The sequence below is a fragment of the Kickxella alabastrina genome, assembly GCF_025024165.1.
Source record: "Kickxella alabastrina strain RSA 675 chromosome Unknown BX661scaffold_19, whole genome shotgun sequence".
Lineage (NCBI taxonomy): Eukaryota > Fungi > Kickxellomycota > Kickxellomycetes > Kickxellales > Kickxellaceae > Kickxella > Kickxella alabastrina.
Genome location: NW_026251490.1, coordinates 133,711 through 152,736, shown reverse-complemented (window position 1 = coordinate 152,736; position 19,026 = coordinate 133,711). Strand labels below are relative to the sequence as shown.

The following is a 19,026-nucleotide window of genomic DNA, read 5'->3' as shown; positions in this document are numbered from 1 at the left end:
CACTGGCTTATGACTCAGTGAAATGAGACCAATCCAAAAAAAAAGTTTTCGATTCTGCCTGGCAAAAAAATACAATGTGTGGCATCCCGATAATTAAAAAAATTGGCAAGGTCTTGACAATAAGCGCAGAGAAGTATTTATCGGTAAGAAGGTTCTTTTGGTAAACCCATACAACCAAACGCCTTTTTCTTAAAATTACTGGCACGCATAGTACCTCTTTCGATTATGCATTTTTGTGCTTGAGAAAAGTAAAAAAAATACAATTTGTCAAAAAGGCGTGTAATCACCAACATATCAAATAATTTGCACACCTGCATATGGTTGTTGAAAAAAAGCAGTTTTGTCAATTGGCAATAAAAATGTTTTGCCTAACCTTCTAATATTCCTAATTGAACTGCTGCAGCATTGTTTATTTTTACAGAATATTCTGGTTAGAAATATGTTTACGAATGGCATAATAATAAACGGCGTTATAAATTGCTGGGGCCAAACTAACTTTAAATGGCGCACAACATGCTCATCACTTTGACAGTTCAAGTATACATGTCTAATCCAAAGTACTCGACATAATGGAAACATTAAATGACAATTAACTGATGGTTGCACAACAACAATTTTGTAAGCCACTCTATGCGGGTCTTCCTTGTTAGCCCTCTACCATCAATAAATTTGTACGCACTGCTGCTTTGTAAGAGAAGTTGACGGGCATTGCAAAGTGCAAATATAGAAAAGTGCATTGTTATTTTTGGACGGCAACCCTAACTTAGATTGGCAACGCAAAACAAAAAAGAATGTTGCTTCCGATAAATTGTAGGTGGCTTGCGCATATAAATAAACGAGTTATTCACATCAAGCAGGAATGCAGTCTCACACCTCGTGCTACAGCGAAAGGGGTGTGCAATAACCAATGTATGTGGCCACTTGCTACTTAACAGGTATTTCACAGGTTCAAGCAGCCGGTATGAACAACATTTTAACGATTGAGTCAATCCACGCGACAAGGAGTTTTGTGCATTAGTTTGTGTCATCTTGTTCCTCCTTTTGTTTGCGTAAATGGCCCTAATCCAAATACACGGCATCGGCGGCAGTGTGATTCGAGCTGTGGGCACACTTGCTATCGAGATAATTTAGCTTTGCAGTATTCTATTCAGGCTTATGTTGAAAAATAACAGACACAGCTGTACGCATGGTAACATTGCTAAAATTAGACTTAATTAAACTGAGAGGGAATGCTTGCAGGTGTTTTAAATACTTTTACGCGTCGCATTTGTCGCTTAGACAATGTCATGCAATGAAATGCCTTGCCACCAGTCCGGCCTTTAAGCGGCAAAACCGTACTTGCAGGTGCCTCAAAAAAGCCGATACCATTCCCCAACAAAAAATAATTTCACTCCCTAAAATTCGATGAACAATGCCTGCATATGCACGTTCATGCAGCTCATGATCCGCGGTTGCAATATAGTGCCGCTATATGTTGTGAGACGCATGTTCCATGTCGCATATTACCGAGTGCAAGTGGTTTAGAGGGCCGGTTGCAGATACTATAAAGTACCGCACAGGCGCTCAAGTAGCCCTCGCCCACTTTTTTCTTCACAAAATTATGTTTGCGCTAGTTCTGCACTCTAATAGTATACGCTCCTACTCTGCTGCTATCCTACTCTGCCGCTTTCCAACCTTGGTGCTCTCCAGCCTTGTCGTTCTCCAACTTTGCAGATCTATCAAACACATCTTAGTTTTCATACTCTTGTATCATCCTTGTTTGCTACTGTTATATTCTATTATCCTATTATCCTATTATCCTACTTTTATACTTTTATATTTCATAACTTTTTTGTTCCATCGTTTGGTCAACTCAATTCCTGCCATTTTTATTTATCCCGACTTTAAAATGACTTTTTCTTCTTTTGTTCGTCGCGCTGCTCGGGCTTGCATTCCCGGACAAAAACGCCGTGCTGCCCGAGAGGCTCATCTTATTGCCCTAAATATGCAGCTAGAGGAAGCCCAACAGTCCGCCAAAGCTTTTTCCAACATGGCCCGCAATATGGCTGCCAACTTTGAACGCTCGATGGATAGAGCCAAGAAGTGCCATGAGATGGAACTCGCCAATACTATTGAAACTCTTACCCAGGAGTCCCGCAAAGGCCTGCAGGAGGCTAAAGCCAAGCACACAAGGGGCCTGCAGGTTGCCAAGGACCGGATGCAAATGGTAGTTGATCAAGCAGCCAAGGACAAGATTGAACTCCAGGCTGAGATAGTCCAAATTCGCGATAACATCAAGAACGTCAAGGACAAGATGGCAGTAGCAGTGAATTCTGCCCCAGAAGTCCCCGCGCTGGCGTCAAGGGGATCCGAGAACACCTTGGTCCAGTCCGAGACTGTCATGGACGCTGCAGATACCTCCTCCACGCTTCTCAAGCACACCTACCAGGAGTCTGCCAAGAGATACTACCAATCAGTGGATTCATCGAGCACTGATGCAGCTCCTGCAAACCAGAAGTGCCGCCGTAACCGCAAGATCATCCAATTCAACCTTTATCTGGCCCGGGCAATGTTCCTGTCCAAGCATCTTATGTTTGAGCTCGACGATGCTACTGTAGATGGGCTGCGAGTTGCCGAGTTATATCTTTTGCTCGACGACAACAACGGTGTGGATACTCTTGACAGGTACTTTTTTAACAACCTGAAGTGCTTCAACGCGGATAAGAATGACGACGATATGGAGGCGGAGTGCTTGGATCCCGACTTCTTCCGCCAAATCCCCAGCATTGCGAGCAAAATCTGAGCAATAAACACGACTGGGCCACTTGGATGACTACTCTTTGATTGTCTGCGCTTCGCCGGCGAAGCGCATTTTGTATTTTGCACCCACTTTTTTATTTTAATTTTCTGTATAATATTCAATTTTAGCTTCATATTTTAATTTCTCAATGCCATCGACGATTACCATTTCAGTATTTAGTTAAGCTGCTGCAGATTCATGTTTATAAAGGACGGGCGCATAAGGGCGACACGAAAAGAAGAAGCTGCGCCGCTGCGATGGAACCGCTGGGGGACTATGCACGCCCAAACCACATCGACAGAAACCGATCCGCGGCCGCCGCCGAGATGGGAACAGATCCAAAAAAAGTATGCTAGAACCAAAACACATATCACTCCTCTGGATGATGGCCCAAGGGGTGTTTACCCACGGCCTCCCAACTGTCGCATTGTGTCTATGGGCCGGAAAATAAGTGCAAGATCTGCACCGCTGAGACAGATCCTCGCGCACTACTTTTGGGAGTACAAGCGTGTCTAGTGATTCTGGCTTCTCGTATCTCACTTATTGCAATACAGCCGTAGTGATCAATACAGGGGCCTAGAAATTCCGTGTCGACAAAGGATCATGTTTTGATTAATGGCTTTGGGAAAGTCGAGGTAAGTATTTCCTAAATGCAGACGCACTCCACGGTTTGGGTGTCTTGGTGGAGATATACCGCACGCACGCCAAGCTTTCAATGGACGGGCACCAATCTTACAGCAGACGTCATTTTTAGTTGCTGGAAATCCTCAGTAATGAGTCGCATCGTACAAAACTTTCACTACTCGATCTCACATCCCAAGGATGTTCACACATTCAAGGACTGCTGGATAACGAGTGCCGTGCCAGTGGCTCCAGTTTGACCTGGGCGAAAAAGAGCTCACCAGAACGCTTACGTTCCGCAACACTCTAGTCCAGGACAGTCGCCTCAATTACCACGCACAACGCACTCCTCAAAACTCGGGCATCAGCACCAATGTCCCCTCAATGGCTATACAAGCAGTGCCGCCACCCAACGCATGGGAAATATTGTGAACAACTTGTTATATAGTTTTTGTTTTATTGAGTTTATATAATATTTGCACTAAGTTACTGCATCGAAAAGGGTACATATTCAACACCTCATAGCTTGTCGCCCCTTTTTCATATTCATATTCCAAGGCCAACAAATAATTTGCAGTCTTAAGCCTGCTCAACAGATAACATGTCAGAACAAATCGGCCTGATATTTAACGCATTTTACAACTAGTTTACTAATATGTTTGGGAATGAATGGGTGCGTTGCATTGTTGTTTGCAAAGTCATATATAAAGTGGACCAAATAATTCACAAAATATACATGTTGAGAAAAATAGTAATATTAATGATTAAAATATATAAAAAAGAAATACTCAGCAGCATCCGCCAGACTGCGACACATTAGGCATGGACGAGATGCCTGGCTGGCTGGGTCCCAACTTCACGCCACTAGGCTCACCATTAACAACCAAAACACCTTGCTGAATCTTCTCATAAATATCCTGCGCAGTCTGGACAAACGCCTGCTCGACATTACTCGCAGTCTTGGCCGAAGTCTCTATAAAATAAAGCCCATTATCCCTGGCAAACTTCTCACCCTCCTCCCTCGACACCGAGCGCTTAGCTTCGAGATCGCATTTGTTGCCAATAAGTATGATGGTGGTCTCTGTATTGGAGTGCTTGCGAACGTCTTCCAGCCACGTGGCTACGTGCTCAAAGGTGTCCCGGCGGGTGATGTCGTAGACAAGGAGGGCTCCGACAGCCCCGCGGTAGTAGCTGCGTGTGATGCTGCGGAAGGACTCTTGGCCCGCTGTGTCCCAGATTTGCAGCTTTATGTCCTTGTCTTCGACCTTGACCATGCGCGCGCCAAACTCGACGCCAATTGTTAGGTCGTGTGACGGCAGGAAGCGGTTGTCAGTGAACTGAAGCAGCAGACACGACTACAGTGGCGAGATGACATAAAAACAAAAATAAGAAAGAACGCAAATAAAAAATTAGTGCGGTTCAGTTAAAGTTAATGAATGCGGTTAGTGCATATGTGTACAGGGTGTGGTATATTTTTTATCAAGCAAGCAAACGGCAGCAGATACGTCACACTCCGTTCCATAGGATCCCGAGTGGCCCGTGTTCAAGCCACTCTCCCAATTCTTCGCCAGCTGCTGTCGAGCTCCTTACCTTTCCAACGCCTACACGCAGAATATACACACACAAGGTTGAAAGACCAAGTGGTCAAAGCAAAAGAAAGAGTTAGTTGACCGTAGGACATTCGATGCACAACAGCACCTTCAAAAAAAAACAATTCTAAAATTGCCAGCAGCGGATGACCCACATACCTCCCTTTTTGGGGGAGGAGGCAAACGTCATTCCGCCACTTTCTCTTTCTTACCTGTATCTCCGATAATAATGTACTTGAACAGGTATGCGTACGACGACATTTGAATGTGCTTGTGTGTGTGTGTGTGTGTGTTAGAAAGTATGTGTAATAAAGAAATTATAATTGCAGAAATAAAAATGAATTTCTATGAAGTGAAGGGGGAAGCGTTGATATTTCGCAGGCGGAAAACCAAAACAAGCCTTAAAAGAGCAAAAAGCGGCACACACCTTTTGAAAATAATATAAATCACACGTGATTCACAGCTGGTCAAAATAAGTGTTCAAAAGACGAATGCGATCGCTTGCTCGCAAAAAAAGGCGCTTGATGCACTCTGCCAGTATCAGACGATTGAGTGTGTACAATGGCGTGTTTCAATAAATACGAGTGTGTTTGTAGATACGTGTATATAATTGAAGTAGTAGCCTAGTAAAAAAATTGATTTGGTCTTTCCAGAGTCCACTTAATGGTGATGGGGCTTCATCTGGAAGCGCAGACCGCAATAACCGCAGCTCTCAGGGTTACCCTCATCGAGGTTAATCCATACGCGGGGATGGCCCAGGGCACCACCACCTCCGTCGCAGCAAGCCAAGCGCTGGTCGACCATGCGCACGGGCTCCTCGGCAATGAGCTCAATGGCAGCCATCGGGCGCGGCTGAGCCTCCAGGTCGGCCTGGACGAAACGCGGGTCCAAAATAACTTCCGAGCGTGGACGCTGGTCACTCGACCACGTGGTCTCGCGGTTGGGCGCCTGCTGCATTACAACGGCTGAATTGGGCTCGGTCGTCGTGGGTGTCTTCTGCGCAGTGCTGCTGGTGGTGGATTTGAACCGCTGCAATGTGATTGCTTGGGTGCGGAACACGTTGCTCTTTGCGATGCGCCGGGATGTCTGGCGTGTGGTAGCCGAAAGCATTTTTGTTTTAAATGTAGAATGTGGGTGTAAAAGTAAAACTTTAAAGCAGAAATGAGACAAAAGAGGAAAAATAATATTGTGGTTTAAATGAGCGCGAGCTCGCAGGGACGGCTTTCTCAAATTTAACTCTCTTTGTTAGCATTATAATAAAAACCCCAGCAAAAGCCCCCGGAGGGGTAATCTTTCTTGATAAGCTTTCTCAAAATTACAAGGATTGATCAAGCGTTTTCGACAATTCGCGCTAGTTTCCAATAGAAAAAGTGCTAAAAATAAAAAGTAAAAGTAAAAGTGAAAGGTGAAATTAAAAGCGACCGAGATAAAATAGACATACCCTAAACTTAGTGTTTTTTGGAAATGCGCTCGCCGACCTTTTGGAACGGATTAATAGTGGCAGCAAACTTGTTGGCCTTTGGCTGCTTGACCTTCTTTGTGCGGCCACGATCATACTCCGAGTCATAAAAGTCTGGACGACGATTGCGCTTCTTATCAGACCTTCTCTCGTCAGCACTCTTGTTCCCGGCAATAACATCGGCCATGGAATCGCTGCTAGTCCAAGCTTCAACAGCAGTGCCGTACTGCGATGAGCGGTTAGGGCGCACCTCACCGATACTCCAACTGCCATTGTTGTTGCCGGAGGTGACAGCCTTGCTCTTCTCAATGGCTGCGACCTTGGCCGACTTGCTAGCGGTGTCGTCGTTCCAGTTGATGACCTTGGCGTCGCTGCCCACGGGCTTGCTCTTCGCCTTCTCGCGCACCACCCACTCGGATGCCTTGGAGTCGGCCAGATCGGCTGTGATCTTCTCGATCGCCGTGCCCATGGGCTTCTTTGTCGGCACAGGCTTGGAGTTGACAAGTTCGGCGCTGGGCGTTTTCAGAATCTGGTTGATCTCCATAGCGGCGGTAGCGGCGGCGGCGGCGGCCTTCTTCGCTTTCTTGCTCTTCTTCGCAAGTCCATCGACAGCGCCATTGACAGTTGATGGCAGCTGTGGCAGGCCGGAGGCATCGCGGAGCTTCTTCTTCTTCTTCTTGTCCTTCATCTCCCCACCCACGATTGCTTCCATGTCGTCGGACGCCAGGGCGATTTTGGACACGCTCTTGTCCACCACGACCCTCTCAGAAACCTCCAAATCGTCCTTCTTATTCTTCTTGTCGGCAGCAGCAGCAGCAGCCACAGGGCGATCAGTCTTAGTCGGCTGGCAACGCTCGTAGAACAACAGGTAGGCGGTCTGCTTAAGCACCGTGCGCTCGCTGACCTGGTGAACCGTACTATCGTTCATATTGTACCACACACCAGCAGGCGACTTGACGTAGCAGAAGTAGTGGCCGGAGCGCGCCATGCCGCCAGAGTGAACAAGCACAGCATACAGCGAGTAGTCATGGGGGCCGGCCTCGGGCGAATTTCCACTGACGTATCCCTTCATATTGAGCGACAAGGGGAACTCCACATACCGGTTAATCTTGCCACCGCCAAATATCGAAAAGCGCTTGAGCTGCAGCGTCAGCACGCGCGGCAACCGGTAGACGGTCATCTGCTTGGTGGCGTCCACAAGCTTAGCGCATTTTTCGCACTTGTACCGGTTGCTCTTAGTCAGCATCTCGGGCCGCGTAAAGGCGCGCAGAGCCTTGGCAATGGTACCGCTGCCGGGCTGGATATCCAGGCTGATGTCCAAAAGCGGCTCAAAAGTATTAGAATCATGACCGCAGCGGCTACACTTGATCTGGCTCTGCAAGTATCCACCAAACACCTGGTGCACCAGTGTGGTCTCCTGGATCCGCCGGTCGATCTTGGGATCAATCCCGTGCAGCAAGTTGCGCTGGAAGGCCTCAACGAGCAAACGAAGAAACTCGTGTGAATCCTCCTGCCGCCCAACCCGCATATGCTTAGCGACCAGCTTGAGCCTCCCGACAATAGGCTTGGGCGCGATCGACGAGCTCTCGCGCTTCGATAGGGCGCGCACAACATGGGCTTCGAACTTACACAGTATGCAGTTATCCCCGACGCGGCAGCTCGCCGAATGCTCACGCATCAGCATGTACTCGGCCAATGCCGGCGTGTACGTCAGGCATTGGAGGACGGAGTTGAGGAAGCATGTGTTTCCAAGGTTGCTCAGGCCCGGCCCGATTGCGCGCACCTGCCGCCAGGTCGCTGCCAGCCGCTCTGACGGAAACAGTGAGTGTGCGGCACGCCGGAATCCACTTTTCTCAATAAGCCCATCGACGCTCTGGTCCAGCAAGCCGCCCTCGAGTGATGAGCCGGCTGTGTCGGGCTGTGCACTGTTGCTATTGGTGTTGCTGCTGGAGCTGCTGGTGGAGACCATGTTGATTGGCTTATACTTTTTGCGGAGCTGGTCCATTTTGGCGTCCGATTGCTGTGCCACTCGGAACTCTATCCGCCGCCGCAAAAGCACCTTGTCGGCCTTACCTTGCTTGGCAAGCAGCGCGTCTACGCGGCTGCCGCTGCCGTTGGCCTTGGCCTTGGCCTTGAGCATAGGCTTTGTTATTGCGAGGCCTGGTGACATGGTTTCTGGATTAAAAATGGGGCTTGAAACAAATATGGCTGTGATATCAAAAGACGGGGGGCGAGGAAGGAGATAAAGCGAAATGTAGGAAAGATATATATTGGGCTGTAGGCATAATCTTGTGCTTTGCTTTTTTTATTTATCCAGTCGGCGCGTCAAGGTCTTCTGTGTATGAAAAATTGCTGAAAAAATGAAAATTGCAAAAGACCCAACAAAAAAATTTAAAGTGAAAAAATTGCACCACTCAAAACAACAACCACACCAAATCAAACAGCCAACTGCTATTATTATTTTTCTCTTTGTCTCTCATGGGCATGAAACGTGCAACACAAAAAAATTCTGATTTTAATCCTAATGATCAAGAGTTGATCCGAAAGCAAGCGTGGCCACCAGGGATTTATGCTGTAGAGAAAATGGCCAACGATAGTGCATACGTGATCTTGCTTTCTCCAAGAGCAAAAGGCAAAAAAATGTTTGTTTAAAAAATAATAGTGAATGAGAGAAGGCGGGAGCAAAACGGCTACAAGAAAACACCAGAGGACGTGCGCAAGCAAAGGGGGCAGTTAGAAGGAATCCCAGGGCCCACCAGAGAGCAGGAGAGCACAAAAAAGAGATGCACAACAATCGCATCCACGCATGCACACACAGACACATATGAACCCACATTAATTGTAAGTCATGTACTTGGGCGTAGAGCTGAACTTGGCGTACGACTTGATGACCTTGTTGACCGACTCCAAAAAGTCCTTCTCTGTGGCCACCTTTCTCCTGGCCCGGATAGCAAACATGCCAGCCTCTGTGCACACACTGCGAAGCTCAGCGCCAGTGCTATTGGGACACAGGCGCGCAATGAGGTCGTAACGGATGTCGCGCTCAACACTCATACTGCGCGCGTGGATGCGCAGGATATGAGCGCGGCCTTCCTGGTCAGGCAGCGAGAACTCAACCTTACGATCAAGACGTCCAGGCCGCATCAACGCCGGGTCCAGCGTGTCCGGACGGTTAGTGGCCATGATGACCTTGATATTTCCGCGCGGGTCGAATCCGTCGAGCTGATTGATCAGCTCCAGCATCGTGCGTTGCACCTCGTTGTCACCACCAGCGCCGTCATCGTGGCGCGCACCGCCAATCGCGTCGATTTCGTCAAAAAAGATAATGCACGCCTTCTTTGTGCGCGCCATCTCGAACAGGTCGCGCACCATGCGGGCGCCCTCACCCACATACCGCTGCACGAGCTCCGACCCGATGACGCAGATAAACGTCGCATCCGTGCGGTTGGCTACGGCACGTGCACACAGAGTTTTACCGGTCCCGGGCGGGCCATACAGCAACACGCCCTTTGGAGGGTCAATGCCCAGGTTGATGAACCGCTCGGGCTCCAGCAGCGGCAGCTCGACAACCTCGCGCAGCTTCTCAATCTGCTCTTTGCATCCGCCGACGTCGCTGTATGTCACGTCGGGCTTCTCCTCCACTGTCATCATCGACACCGTTGGGTCGATCCTGGGCGGCAGCGGCACCTTGATCTGGTATTTTGAACGGTCAACGCCCACCCGCATACCCTCTTCGATATCTGTCGGCGACACATGCTGGGCCAGTGCAACGACAAACTTTGCAATGTGCTTGACGTTGATCACGTACTTTGCTGCGTCACCCTCGCCGATAATCTTTGTGCAGCGCGCAACCTGCAGCGGCTGCTCTTGGTGTTGCATCTGCTTATCGGCCGGAAGATCCCACAGGCTGGGCGGCGCCAGTCCGGTGTCGAGCTCCTTGATGCCAATCTTCTCTGTAATGGACTTTTGTACGTCCTTGATTGACTTTTCGAGTGCCTTGATCTCCTTGGCGTACGGCCCTTCGCCATACGCCTTGAGGAGCTCAATATCCTTTTCGTCGAGAACTACAATAACGGATGAATCACGATAGGTGGCATCTTATTACTATTGGTGCTACAAATAGGTGGACTCGTTGCTTTGCAATGAAAATGAGAATTGTGCTACTTACCAGTAACCTTCTCCTCTTCGCCTTTATTGATTGGCTTCTTGTCTACATGGTATAAGAGGATGTGCAAAATATACAGTCGTAATTAGCGCCGCTTGTACATTGGAGTCATCTTATAATGCGTTGCCGAATTCAAACCAAAAAGACCCTCGTGCACTCTGCTGAAAACCCAAAATCACTGTTTGAAAGGTGGCGACCAAATGCACTGCGCTTAAGCGCAAAATAAGCACGTACACTTTTCCCAGTCTTGCTTGGGCATTTCGAAAATTAAATCTCTGGTTAAATGTTCTGTGCGAGTGTGTGTGTAAAAAAAGAGTAAAAAGTGGAAGCTGGTAGTAATAACAAGAAATCGCACCGCGTTATGTTTGAAGGGATGCAAGAGCTTTAATAAGTAATAAAATTCGAATAAATAATAATCGAAAAAAGGAAATGAAATTATGCAATTCGGTTTTATTTTTTGCCTGGCCCACATTATCCACGCAGCGTCGGCAGCGGTGGATACACATACGTAATCCGCTTTTTTGGCGAGTCGCTCGCTCAAAGCCTTCTGCATCACCATGCGTACGCAATATGCAGAGCAAGCGACTCGGGGATGTGTGGCTCGGCTCACATTGAAAAATGCACAAACATTTCGTCATCAATGTCCACAACAATGTCTCGCGGTTCAAAATCGCACTATTTGTGGATCTTTGGACAAGCTATGATAGCTTTGAAATTGCCCTCTCCCATCTTGAATTGCCGTGTAATATTACTTTAACTTCTTTTAAATTTGCACTCTTATTTATTAGCACACACGCTTATTGTCTTATCTTTTTAATACACTTTTATCTCTAACACAACCGCCGGGCAGCTCCGAATCGCAATCACTTGACACTTTATAAACAATGGTAAGCAGCAGTCGCAATCACAAAAGTGCCGAATTTTGACTTTTGAGGGTGGGTAATGAGCACTTGCACGCAAGAAACACACCTTTGGCTAATTGCAACCACTTTGCTACTTTTGAATTAGGCCGGCGCTATGGAGAACGCATCGCGCGATATCAGATATCTCGACGAGGACGCAGAAGAGTCCGAGTTTGGCTACGTCTACTCGGTCTCAGGCCCCGTCGTAATTGCCGAGAAGATGGTTGGATCGGCCATGTACGAGCTTGTCCGCGTTGGCCACGAGGCTTTGGTTGGCGAGGTCATTCGCATTGAGGGCGACAAGGCCACCATCCAGGTCTACGAGGAGACCGCCGGCCTGACCGTCGGCGATCCCGTGCTGAAATCGGGAAAGCCATTGTCAGTTGAGCTCGGCCCTGGGCTCAGCTCCAACATTTTTGACGGCATCCAGCGCCCGCTCAAGGCCATCCAGGAGGTTTCGCAGAGCATCTACATCCCCCGCGGAATCGACACTCCGGCTCTCGACAGGAAGCTCGAGTGGCAGTTCGAGCCCAAGGGTGTCAAGGTCGGTGATCACATTGCCGGCGGCGACATGTTTGGCACTGTCTACGAGAACTCGCTGCTGCGCAACCACTACATTATGGTGCCGCCGAACGCGCGCGGTACAGTCACGTACATTGCGCCCGCCGGCAAGTACGCCGTGGCTGATGTCGTGCTGGAGACCGAGTTCGAGGGCGTCAAGGCCCAACACACAATGATGCAGGTGTGGCCTGTGCGTCTGCCGCGTCCGTCCGCAGAGAAGCTGGCTGCTGATCACCCACTGCTCACCGGCCAGCGCGTCCTCGATGCGCTGTTCCCTTGCGTGCAGGGCGGAACCACAGCGATTCCGGGTGCCTTTGGCTGCGGCAAGACAGTCATTAGCCAGTCGCTGTCAAAGTACTCCAACTCGGACTTTATCGTCTACGTCGGCTGCTTTGCCCAGGGCACTGAAGTGCTTATGTCCGATGGTGCCACGCGCAACATCGAGGACGTCCGGGTCGGCGAGCTGGTCCTCGGCGAGGACGGCTTGCCGCGTGAGGTTGTTGCGCTCCCCCGCGGCACTGAGACCATGTACGAGGTCACCGAGGTTGCCGAGGAGACCCATGTCCCGGCTCTCGGCGGCATCTCGTTCACATGCAATGCCACGCACGAGCTGGTTGTGCGCACTGAGCAGAGCGTCAGCGTGTCCTCTGAGACTGTTGATGGCGAGCAGCAGGCGGTTGCCAGCTACTTTGCCCTAGACACCGCCATCGACATGGCATCGGGCCGCAGCATCCAAATGGTTGGCGTTCACAGGCGCTTTTTCCAGCACAGCACCCATGGCGGTGCTGCCGAGGCTCAGCGCAAAGCCGAGAAGTTTGCGTCCACTGTCGAACGGAGTGCTATCAGCTGGACTATTGAGGCGCGTGATGTCGAGCGCATGAGTGCCGGTGTGCGTGCTGCTACATTCCAGCGGTATGCACCAGTGCTGGTCGAGTCGCCTGCCCTGGGCGCCGCTCTCGAGGGAGCTGCCATTGACGCCACACTTGCGCCCAAGGTTGCCTACCTGCTTGGCGCATGGGCCAGCAGCGGGGACTTTGAGGCCGATCACCCAACTCTTGCTGTCAATGCCAAGGACCAGGCGCTGCTCCAGCGCATTGCCGCATACACCAGCCAGATCGACTGCCACAGCGTTGCTGCCATTACTAAGAGCAGTGGCAGCAATATCAGTGTGCGCATTGAGGGCCAGGCTTCTGCCGCTAGCAAACTGGCGGTGCTTATGAAGCGCCTGATTGCCGAGCAAGGCTTTGGCCGCAATGCCAAGTCGCTGTCGTCGGCATTGCGCACTGACACCTTTGAGGTGCGCGAGCAGTTCCTGGCTGGTCTGTTTGACTCAGCCGGATGCATGAGCAACAGGACCGATAAGGCCAACATCAACAGCGCCGGGTATGAGGTCATTCTTGATGGCGCTGTCAGCCTGGCGCGCTCAATGGGCATCCGTGCCTCTGTGCAGATCTCAGGAAATAAGCACGGCATTAGCCTTGGCAGCTCTGCGGCCTTTGACGCTGTCGTCGCTCGCTGCACGCTGTCTGGCATTTCCGATATCGCACCGGTTTCGGACAAGATCGAGCGTTCTGCCCACAACTTTGCCTTCTCTATGCGCGAGCTGCCCGCAGCCGACTACTACGGCCTTACGCTGTCCAGCTCATCTGACCACCAGTTCATGCTGGCCAACCTGGCTGTTGTGCACAACTGCGGCGAGCGCGGTAACGAGATGTCCGAGGTGCTGATGGAGTTCCCGCAGCTGACGACTGAGATTGACGGCCGCCAGGAGCCGATTATGCAGCGCACGACGCTGGTGGCCAACACGTCCAATATGCCCGTGGCTGCGCGCGAGGCCTCGATTTACACGGGTATCACCGTGTCCGAGTACTTCCGTGATCAAGGCAAGCACGTGGCGATGATTGCTGATTCGACTTCGCGCTGGGCCGAGGCGCTGCGTGAGATCTCGGGTCGTTTGGCCGAGATGCCCGCCGACTCGGGATACCCGGCGTACCTGGGTGCCCGTCTAGCCTCGTTCTACGAGCGCGCCGGCAAGGTCAAGTGCCTGGGTGGGCCCGAGCGTTATGGCAGTGTTTCGGTCGTTGGCGCCGTGTCTCCTCCTGGAGGTGACTTCTCCGACCCCGTCACTTCGGCCACCCTGGGTATTGTCCAGGTGTTCTGGGGTCTTGACAAGAAGTTGGCGCAGCGCAAGCACTTCCCTTCGGTCAACTGGTCGCTCAGCTACTCCAAGTACATGAACGCGCTGGAGCCGTACTACGAGCGTGCCGACCCGGAGTTTGTCTCGCTGCGCACAAAGTGCAAGGAGATCCTGCAGACCGAGGAGGACCTGTCCGAGATCGTGCAGCTTGTCGGAAAGTCTGCGCTGGCTGAGTCTGACAAGATCACGCTCGAAGTTGCGCGCATCATCAAGGATGACTTTTTGCAGCAGAACGGGTACTCCAACTATGACCGCTACTGCCCGTTCTACAAGACCACGTGGATGTTGCGCAACATGATTGGGTTCTACAAGCACGCGACCCATGCTGTTGAGTCGACCTCGGGCCAGATCACCTGGGCCAAGATCCGCGATAACATGGGTGACATTATCTACCGTCTGAGCTCCATGAAGTTCGAGGATCCAGCTGAGGGTGAGCAGGCGCTGGCTGAAAAGTACACTGAGCTGCAGCGGGACATGGAGGAGCAGTTCCGCTCGCTGAGCGACTAAATGGATGGGTGTGAATTTTGAGCTGGGTTTCGTAAATGGATGGAACTCCGTGAGGTAACTTTTTCATTCTCTTTATAATTTGTTTTCATCATATTTTGTCTTTTTCAAAATCTTTAAAGTCATGTCATGCCACCTATTGTTATTTTTTCTTTTCTTTTTAGCCAAAGGATTAGAGGCGCAGTATGTAAAAAGAAAACTTTAAAGTTGCGAAAAATGATTTGGCCGCAGAACCGCGTGCGATTCTTAGCTGACTGGCCAGCACAAGAAGAATAATTTGGATTATTGGCTCGCCTTTTTGTATTTGCATTTAAAAGCAGGGCCAAAGAAAGCAGTAGTCCTACAACAACTCTCGACGCCTGATACTATTGCAAATTCATGCTCGTGATGGGCATCATCCTAATCCCCCCTTCCTCAAAGATTAATTTATCAGTATCAATACCTAATATCGTCGCCCTTCGTCATTGACAAGGTCGTGATTTTAGACACATGCAAGCGACAAAAAAATTATAACTAAAATATGCCTGTCAACACAAGTTTTTTCATCTTCCCTGTCCCTTCACCATGGGCTGCAGTCAAAAGATTGCATGGGAAAAAGAAAAAAAAAAGAATGCGCCAGATTAAAAAATCTTTTGAAAGCCTTATTTCCTTTGTACCCTCTCCATGCGAAAAACAGTTTTCCGTCTTTTTCAACAAGCATTTAAAGTCTTCAAAATCTGAGAGGAAAAAAAACCCACACCTAAGAAAGCTCAAAAGAGCGGGAGGGGTGTATTTCCTATTTTTTATTTGTGGTTTCTATTCGGAAGGAGTGGGATTTTGAACACACGCAATACTTGCATTTTTTGCCTGCCGCCGGCACCTCCCCTCTCTTTTTTTATTTTTTTGCCTGTTAGCTTTTGCTTTACATCAGTTTGAATTTATATTTGCGCATACATTTTCCACACTCTTATTTTATTTTTGCTTTATTCCAAGCTTGTCAAGAAAGGAATTAAAAATAAAGCCGCATTAGCGAATTTTCGTTCTTTTTCCTCTACTCTATTTTTTAGCTCATCCATACTCATTTTTTCTCTTCAACTCTCTTGTTCAATTCCAGTCTTTTCTTTTCTTTTTTGTCTTCTTACACACACACCCACGTACGCACGACTCCCAAGGTCAAAATACAACACGAACAACAGCTGCACCCAACCGGCAGTTTTGGCTTTTCCGATACATTGCAAGGACTTTTAAAAAAATATCGCTGCAGTATTTGAAGCGCAGCCAGCCTTGCTTTACTCTTTCTACGCCAGCCTGTCATTTCTTTTTGTAAGTGCAGCGCAGCACGTGTGAACAACATTAAATTGTTTCAGCAGGATATAAATTGACTATTAGTCTCACCTGTCCAGCCATTTGACCTCACACACATACACAATATCTTTATTTTGTTCGACACAGGAACACTTGCCACTACGAACCATCACGATTATTAAGAGCAGAGAATTAAACAGTGCCCTTTTACGAGAAACAAAAACGAAATATTGAAATATTTCCCGAAATGGTGGAATACCAAAAAAGAGTACGGGCAAGTTAACGCACCATTTCTTTTAAATTTCCCCATTCAATATTTTTATGCTCCATAAAAGCCCTTGTGGGCCAACTTTTGCAATGATATGCGCGCTAATATACCATGTATGTTGTTGTTGCTGTCGTACGTACTAAAAACCTGGTCCCTCTCTCTATGTTTTTATTGTGTGTAGGGTCGTGCAACAGGACCAACTATAGATATGGTTAGAGCGCGCAAATCTTCGCCGTCCTTTACGGCGGCAGAGCGAATCTTTGCAGCACAGGTTGACGAGGTTGTTGGTCACCGGAGTTTAAGGAGACCGCAGTCGTCGGCGCGACACAGCTACAGCGGCACATATGACTTTCGTTTGCTGCCTCCGTTGACGAGTAAGTATTGACCTTGGATATATTGTCCTCTTTCTTTCCTTCTTTGCACGTATAATTTTTGCTCTCTTTCTCTTTTTGTGATGTCGAGTCGCATCTCCCAGCTTGCGTGGCGCACGCTGCAACGCCTTGAATGTACTGCAGCGAGCGCGACGAGCAAACTTGGCCGTGGCAAGCAATAATGGCGTGATCTCCTAATTGGGACACTTTGTTTTTGTGGTGGGCGGGTTTATCTTTTTCTATGAATTCCAGTTCCTCCTTGCCCGGTTCCTTGAATCCAAAAGGCATCGCTCATTATCGTTGGCTTGCATGAATGGGTCCAACAATGGAGAAAAAGCCACAATGGTACTATCAATGCCACTATTAGGCTCAACTCAAAGTATATATGCTCTAAGAAAAATGTAAAAAGACAAACAAGCGCTTGTTCTCCTTTAGTTCATCGTTGTTGTCTGCTGCTGCTGCTGTCCTATCCTGTCCTGTTCTGATGCCATATTCCCCCAATCTCCCTTATTTTGTCGCGTGCCCCATGCGTGCGCAATTCAGAGATGTGCAAACCCAAAAAACGCATTTGGATAGTGCCAAAAAAGGGGCAGACGAATCCTGTTTTGTGCGTCTGCCCATGGCGCGCAGTAGGGCAATCTAAAGTGCAGTAGCATCGCCAGGAACACGCCGACCTGCCTGGTTCTCTCTTTCTCTTCTCTCTTTTAGAACCACCCCCCTTTTCCCTATTCACAACACCACGTTCATACTTCTAGATTCCATCACTTTTCATTTTTGTTTCGTTTTTTATTTTTCATTTCTCATTCTCGCTCTATTCCAACAATGCACAAAACTATGTTTGCTAATCACCCGCGCGGCACCACTGTGCATGTTCCACTCGATACCCGTGACATTGCGCATACTGCATCACTTTTAGGCGAGGGGCTGACAGACATTGAGCGCAAGGAGCTTTTGACGCAGAAATTCATCCAGTGTACAATGATATTCGACTTCCAGAACCCCAGCGAGAACACTGAGGGCAAGAATGCCAAGAAGGACACGCTAGCAGAGATACTGGATTACATGTCCGAGCGCACAGGCGTCATTACGCCCGACATGTACAAGCCCCTGTTTGCGATGGTGTCAGCGAACCTGTTTCGGACCATACCTCCCCAGATCAACGCGTTCGGCGATCCGTTCGACCCCGAGGAGGACGAGCCAAGGGAGGAGCCCGCCTGGCTGCACCTCTGCCTGGTATATCACATTTTCCTGCGCTTCCTGGAGTCCAGCGACTTTAACAACAACGCAGCTCGGCCGCACATCGACCAGGCGTTCACAATGCAGCTCTTGGAGCTCTTCGACTGCGAGGATGTGCGCGAGCGCGAGAGCCTGAAGACCGTGCTGCACCGTATTTACGGCAAGATGCTTGGCATGCGGTCGTTCATCCGGCGGTCGATAAACAACATCTTTTTGCAGTTCATCTACGAGACTCAGCGGCACAACGGTATTGCGGAGCTGCTGGAGATTCTTGGCAGCATCATCAATGGGTTCACTGTGCCTCTCAAGGATGAGCACGTGAGCTTTTTACACCGAGTGCTGCTCCCGCTGCACAAGGCGCGGCCGATGACCTTGTACTACGCGCAGCTGGCGTACTGTACAGTGCAGTTCTTGGAAAAGGACCCGACGCTTGCCGAGACGATAATCAAGTCGCTGCTGCGGTACTGGCCCAAGGTCAACAGCCCCAAGGAGGTCATGTTTGTCAACGAGCTCGAGGGAATCATGGATGTCATTGAGCCAGCGCAGTTCACAAGCATCTGCCAGCCATTGTTTCAGCAGCTGGTCAAGTGCATTGTCAGCCCGCACTTCCAAATCGCCGAGCGCACGCTGGGCATGTGGCGCAACAACTACTTTGTTAACCTGATCACCGACAACATCCACCTGATCCTGCCAATCGCCCTGTCGGGCATCTACCGCCACTCACGCTCCCATTGGAACCGCAACATCCACAACCAGGTGTACCAGATTCTGCGTTTCTTTGTCAATGTTAACGAGGATCTATTCGAGCAGTGCTTGTCTGATTTCCGCCACCAGCGTGACCAAGAGCGGAAGCGGGCGATAAAGAATGTCAACTGGTGGACGGCCGTCGAGAAGATCGCCATGGAGAAGGCCGCATCGAACCCGACATCGCCAATCAATGCCTTTGCGCTCAATGTGGACGCCTCGCTCAAACAGACTCTGACCACCCCTGCCACCCCTGCTAATCCGACCACTAATCCGACCGCCAGTCCGACCATCCCTGCTGCTGCCACGACCGATTCCGTAGACTCTGGTGCAGTGTCTCCCACCG

The 19,026-nt window shown here is 49.5% G+C and overlaps 8 protein-coding genes across 8 annotated transcripts; 3 read left to right on the top strand and 5 right to left on the bottom strand.

Moving 5' to 3' along the window:
* Positions 1-1,825: 1,825 nt before the first annotated feature.
* BX661DRAFT_206741 (uncharacterized protein) lies at positions 1,826-2,943 on the top strand. Its single transcript, XM_051538639.1, has one exon. It carries the CDS (start codon positions 1,889-1,891, stop codon positions 2,780-2,782), a length of 894 nt encoding a protein of 297 aa, XP_051390025.1. The 5' UTR covers positions 1,826-1,888; the 3' UTR covers positions 2,783-2,943.
* Positions 2,944-4,119: 1,176 nt separating this feature from the next.
* BX661DRAFT_185737 (uncharacterized protein) lies at positions 4,120-5,348 on the bottom strand. Its single transcript, XM_051536857.1, has 3 exons — positions 5,202-5,348; positions 4,991-5,001; positions 4,120-4,755 (listed from the first exon to the last, which is right to left on the bottom strand). The coding sequence occupies exons 1-3, from the start codon at positions 5,248-5,250 to the stop codon at positions 4,189-4,191; spliced, it is 627 nt and encodes a 208-aa protein (XP_051390024.1). The 5' UTR covers positions 5,251-5,348; the 3' UTR covers positions 4,120-4,188.
* Position 5,349: 1 nt separating this feature from the next.
* Positions 5,350-6,323, bottom strand: BX661DRAFT_185736 (ubiquinone oxidoreductase 20 kd subunit). The gene has a single exon (XM_051536856.1). The coding sequence runs from the start codon at positions 6,097-6,099 to the stop codon at positions 5,650-5,652; it is 450 nt and encodes a 149-aa protein (XP_051390023.1). The 5' UTR covers positions 6,100-6,323; the 3' UTR covers positions 5,350-5,649.
* Positions 6,324-7,127, bottom strand: BX661DRAFT_185735 (uncharacterized protein). Its single transcript, XM_051536855.1, has one exon. The coding sequence runs from the start codon at positions 6,990-6,992 to the stop codon at positions 6,438-6,440; it is 555 nt and encodes a 184-aa protein (XP_051390022.1). The 5' UTR covers positions 6,993-7,127; the 3' UTR covers positions 6,324-6,437.
* Positions 7,128-7,256: 129 nt separating this feature from the next.
* On the bottom strand, positions 7,257-8,267 carry BX661DRAFT_133461 (uncharacterized protein; the record flags this gene model as incomplete). Its single annotated transcript, XM_051532622.1, has 1 exon — positions 7,257-8,267. A coding segment is annotated over one exon (1,011 nt), but the record flags the coding sequence as incomplete, so codon positions are not given.
* A 584-nt stretch (positions 8,268-8,851) lies between these two features.
* On the bottom strand, positions 8,852-11,024 carry BX661DRAFT_155360 (proteasome 26S ATPase subunit 2-like protein). The gene is made up of 3 exons (XM_051533270.1): positions 10,848-11,024; positions 10,617-10,658; positions 8,852-10,512 (listed from the first exon to the last, which is right to left on the bottom strand). The coding sequence occupies exons 1-3, from the start codon at positions 10,870-10,872 to the stop codon at positions 9,284-9,286; spliced, it is 1,296 nt and encodes a 431-aa protein (XP_051390020.1). The 5' UTR covers positions 10,873-11,024; the 3' UTR covers positions 8,852-9,283.
* A 311-nt stretch (positions 11,025-11,335) lies between these two features.
* BX661DRAFT_185727 (ATP synthase alpha/beta family, nucleotide-binding domain-containing protein) lies at positions 11,336-14,877 on the top strand. The gene is made up of 2 exons (XM_051536854.1): positions 11,336-11,500; positions 11,622-14,877. Exons 1-2 carry the CDS (start codon positions 11,498-11,500, stop codon positions 14,778-14,780), a joined length of 3,162 nt encoding a protein of 1,053 aa, XP_051390019.1. The 5' UTR covers positions 11,336-11,497; the 3' UTR covers positions 14,781-14,877.
* A 2,657-nt stretch (positions 14,878-17,534) lies between these two features.
* Positions 17,535-18,872, top strand: BX661DRAFT_144936 (uncharacterized protein; the record flags this gene model as incomplete). The annotated part of the gene is made up of 1 exon (XM_051533081.1): positions 17,535-18,872. A coding segment is annotated over one exon (1,338 nt), but the record flags the coding sequence as incomplete, so codon positions are not given.
* Positions 18,873-19,026: the final 154 nt, after the last annotated feature.

What these genes read in the sequence shown, in the direction of transcription:
- BX661DRAFT_206741 (XM_051538639.1), top strand. Translation starts at nt 1,889, where the DNA reads ATGACTTTTTCTTCTTTTGTTCGTCGCGCTGCTCGGGCTTGCATTCCC.
- BX661DRAFT_185737 (XM_051536857.1), bottom strand. Translation starts at nt 5,250, where the DNA reads ATGTCGTCGTACGCATACCTGTTCAAGTACATTATTATCGGAGATACA.
- BX661DRAFT_185736 (XM_051536856.1), bottom strand. Translation starts at nt 6,099, where the DNA reads ATGCTTTCGGCTACCACACGCCAGACATCCCGGCGCATCGCAAAGAGC.
- BX661DRAFT_185735 (XM_051536855.1), bottom strand. Translation starts at nt 6,992, where the DNA reads ATGGAGATCAACCAGATTCTGAAAACGCCCAGCGCCGAACTTGTCAAC.
- BX661DRAFT_155360 (XM_051533270.1), bottom strand. Translation starts at nt 10,872, where the DNA reads ATGCCCAAGCAAGACTGGGAAAAGT. An exon ending in CAAGCAAGACTGGGAAAAGT is followed by an intron (nt 10,659 to 10,847) that starts GTACGTGCTTAT and finishes TATACCATGTAG; the next exon opens with ACAAGAAGCCAATCAATAAA. An exon ending in CGAAGAGGAGAAGGTTACTG is followed by an intron (nt 10,513 to 10,616) that starts GTAAGTAGCACA and finishes CCGTTATTGTAG; the next exon opens with TTCTCGACGAAAAGGATATT.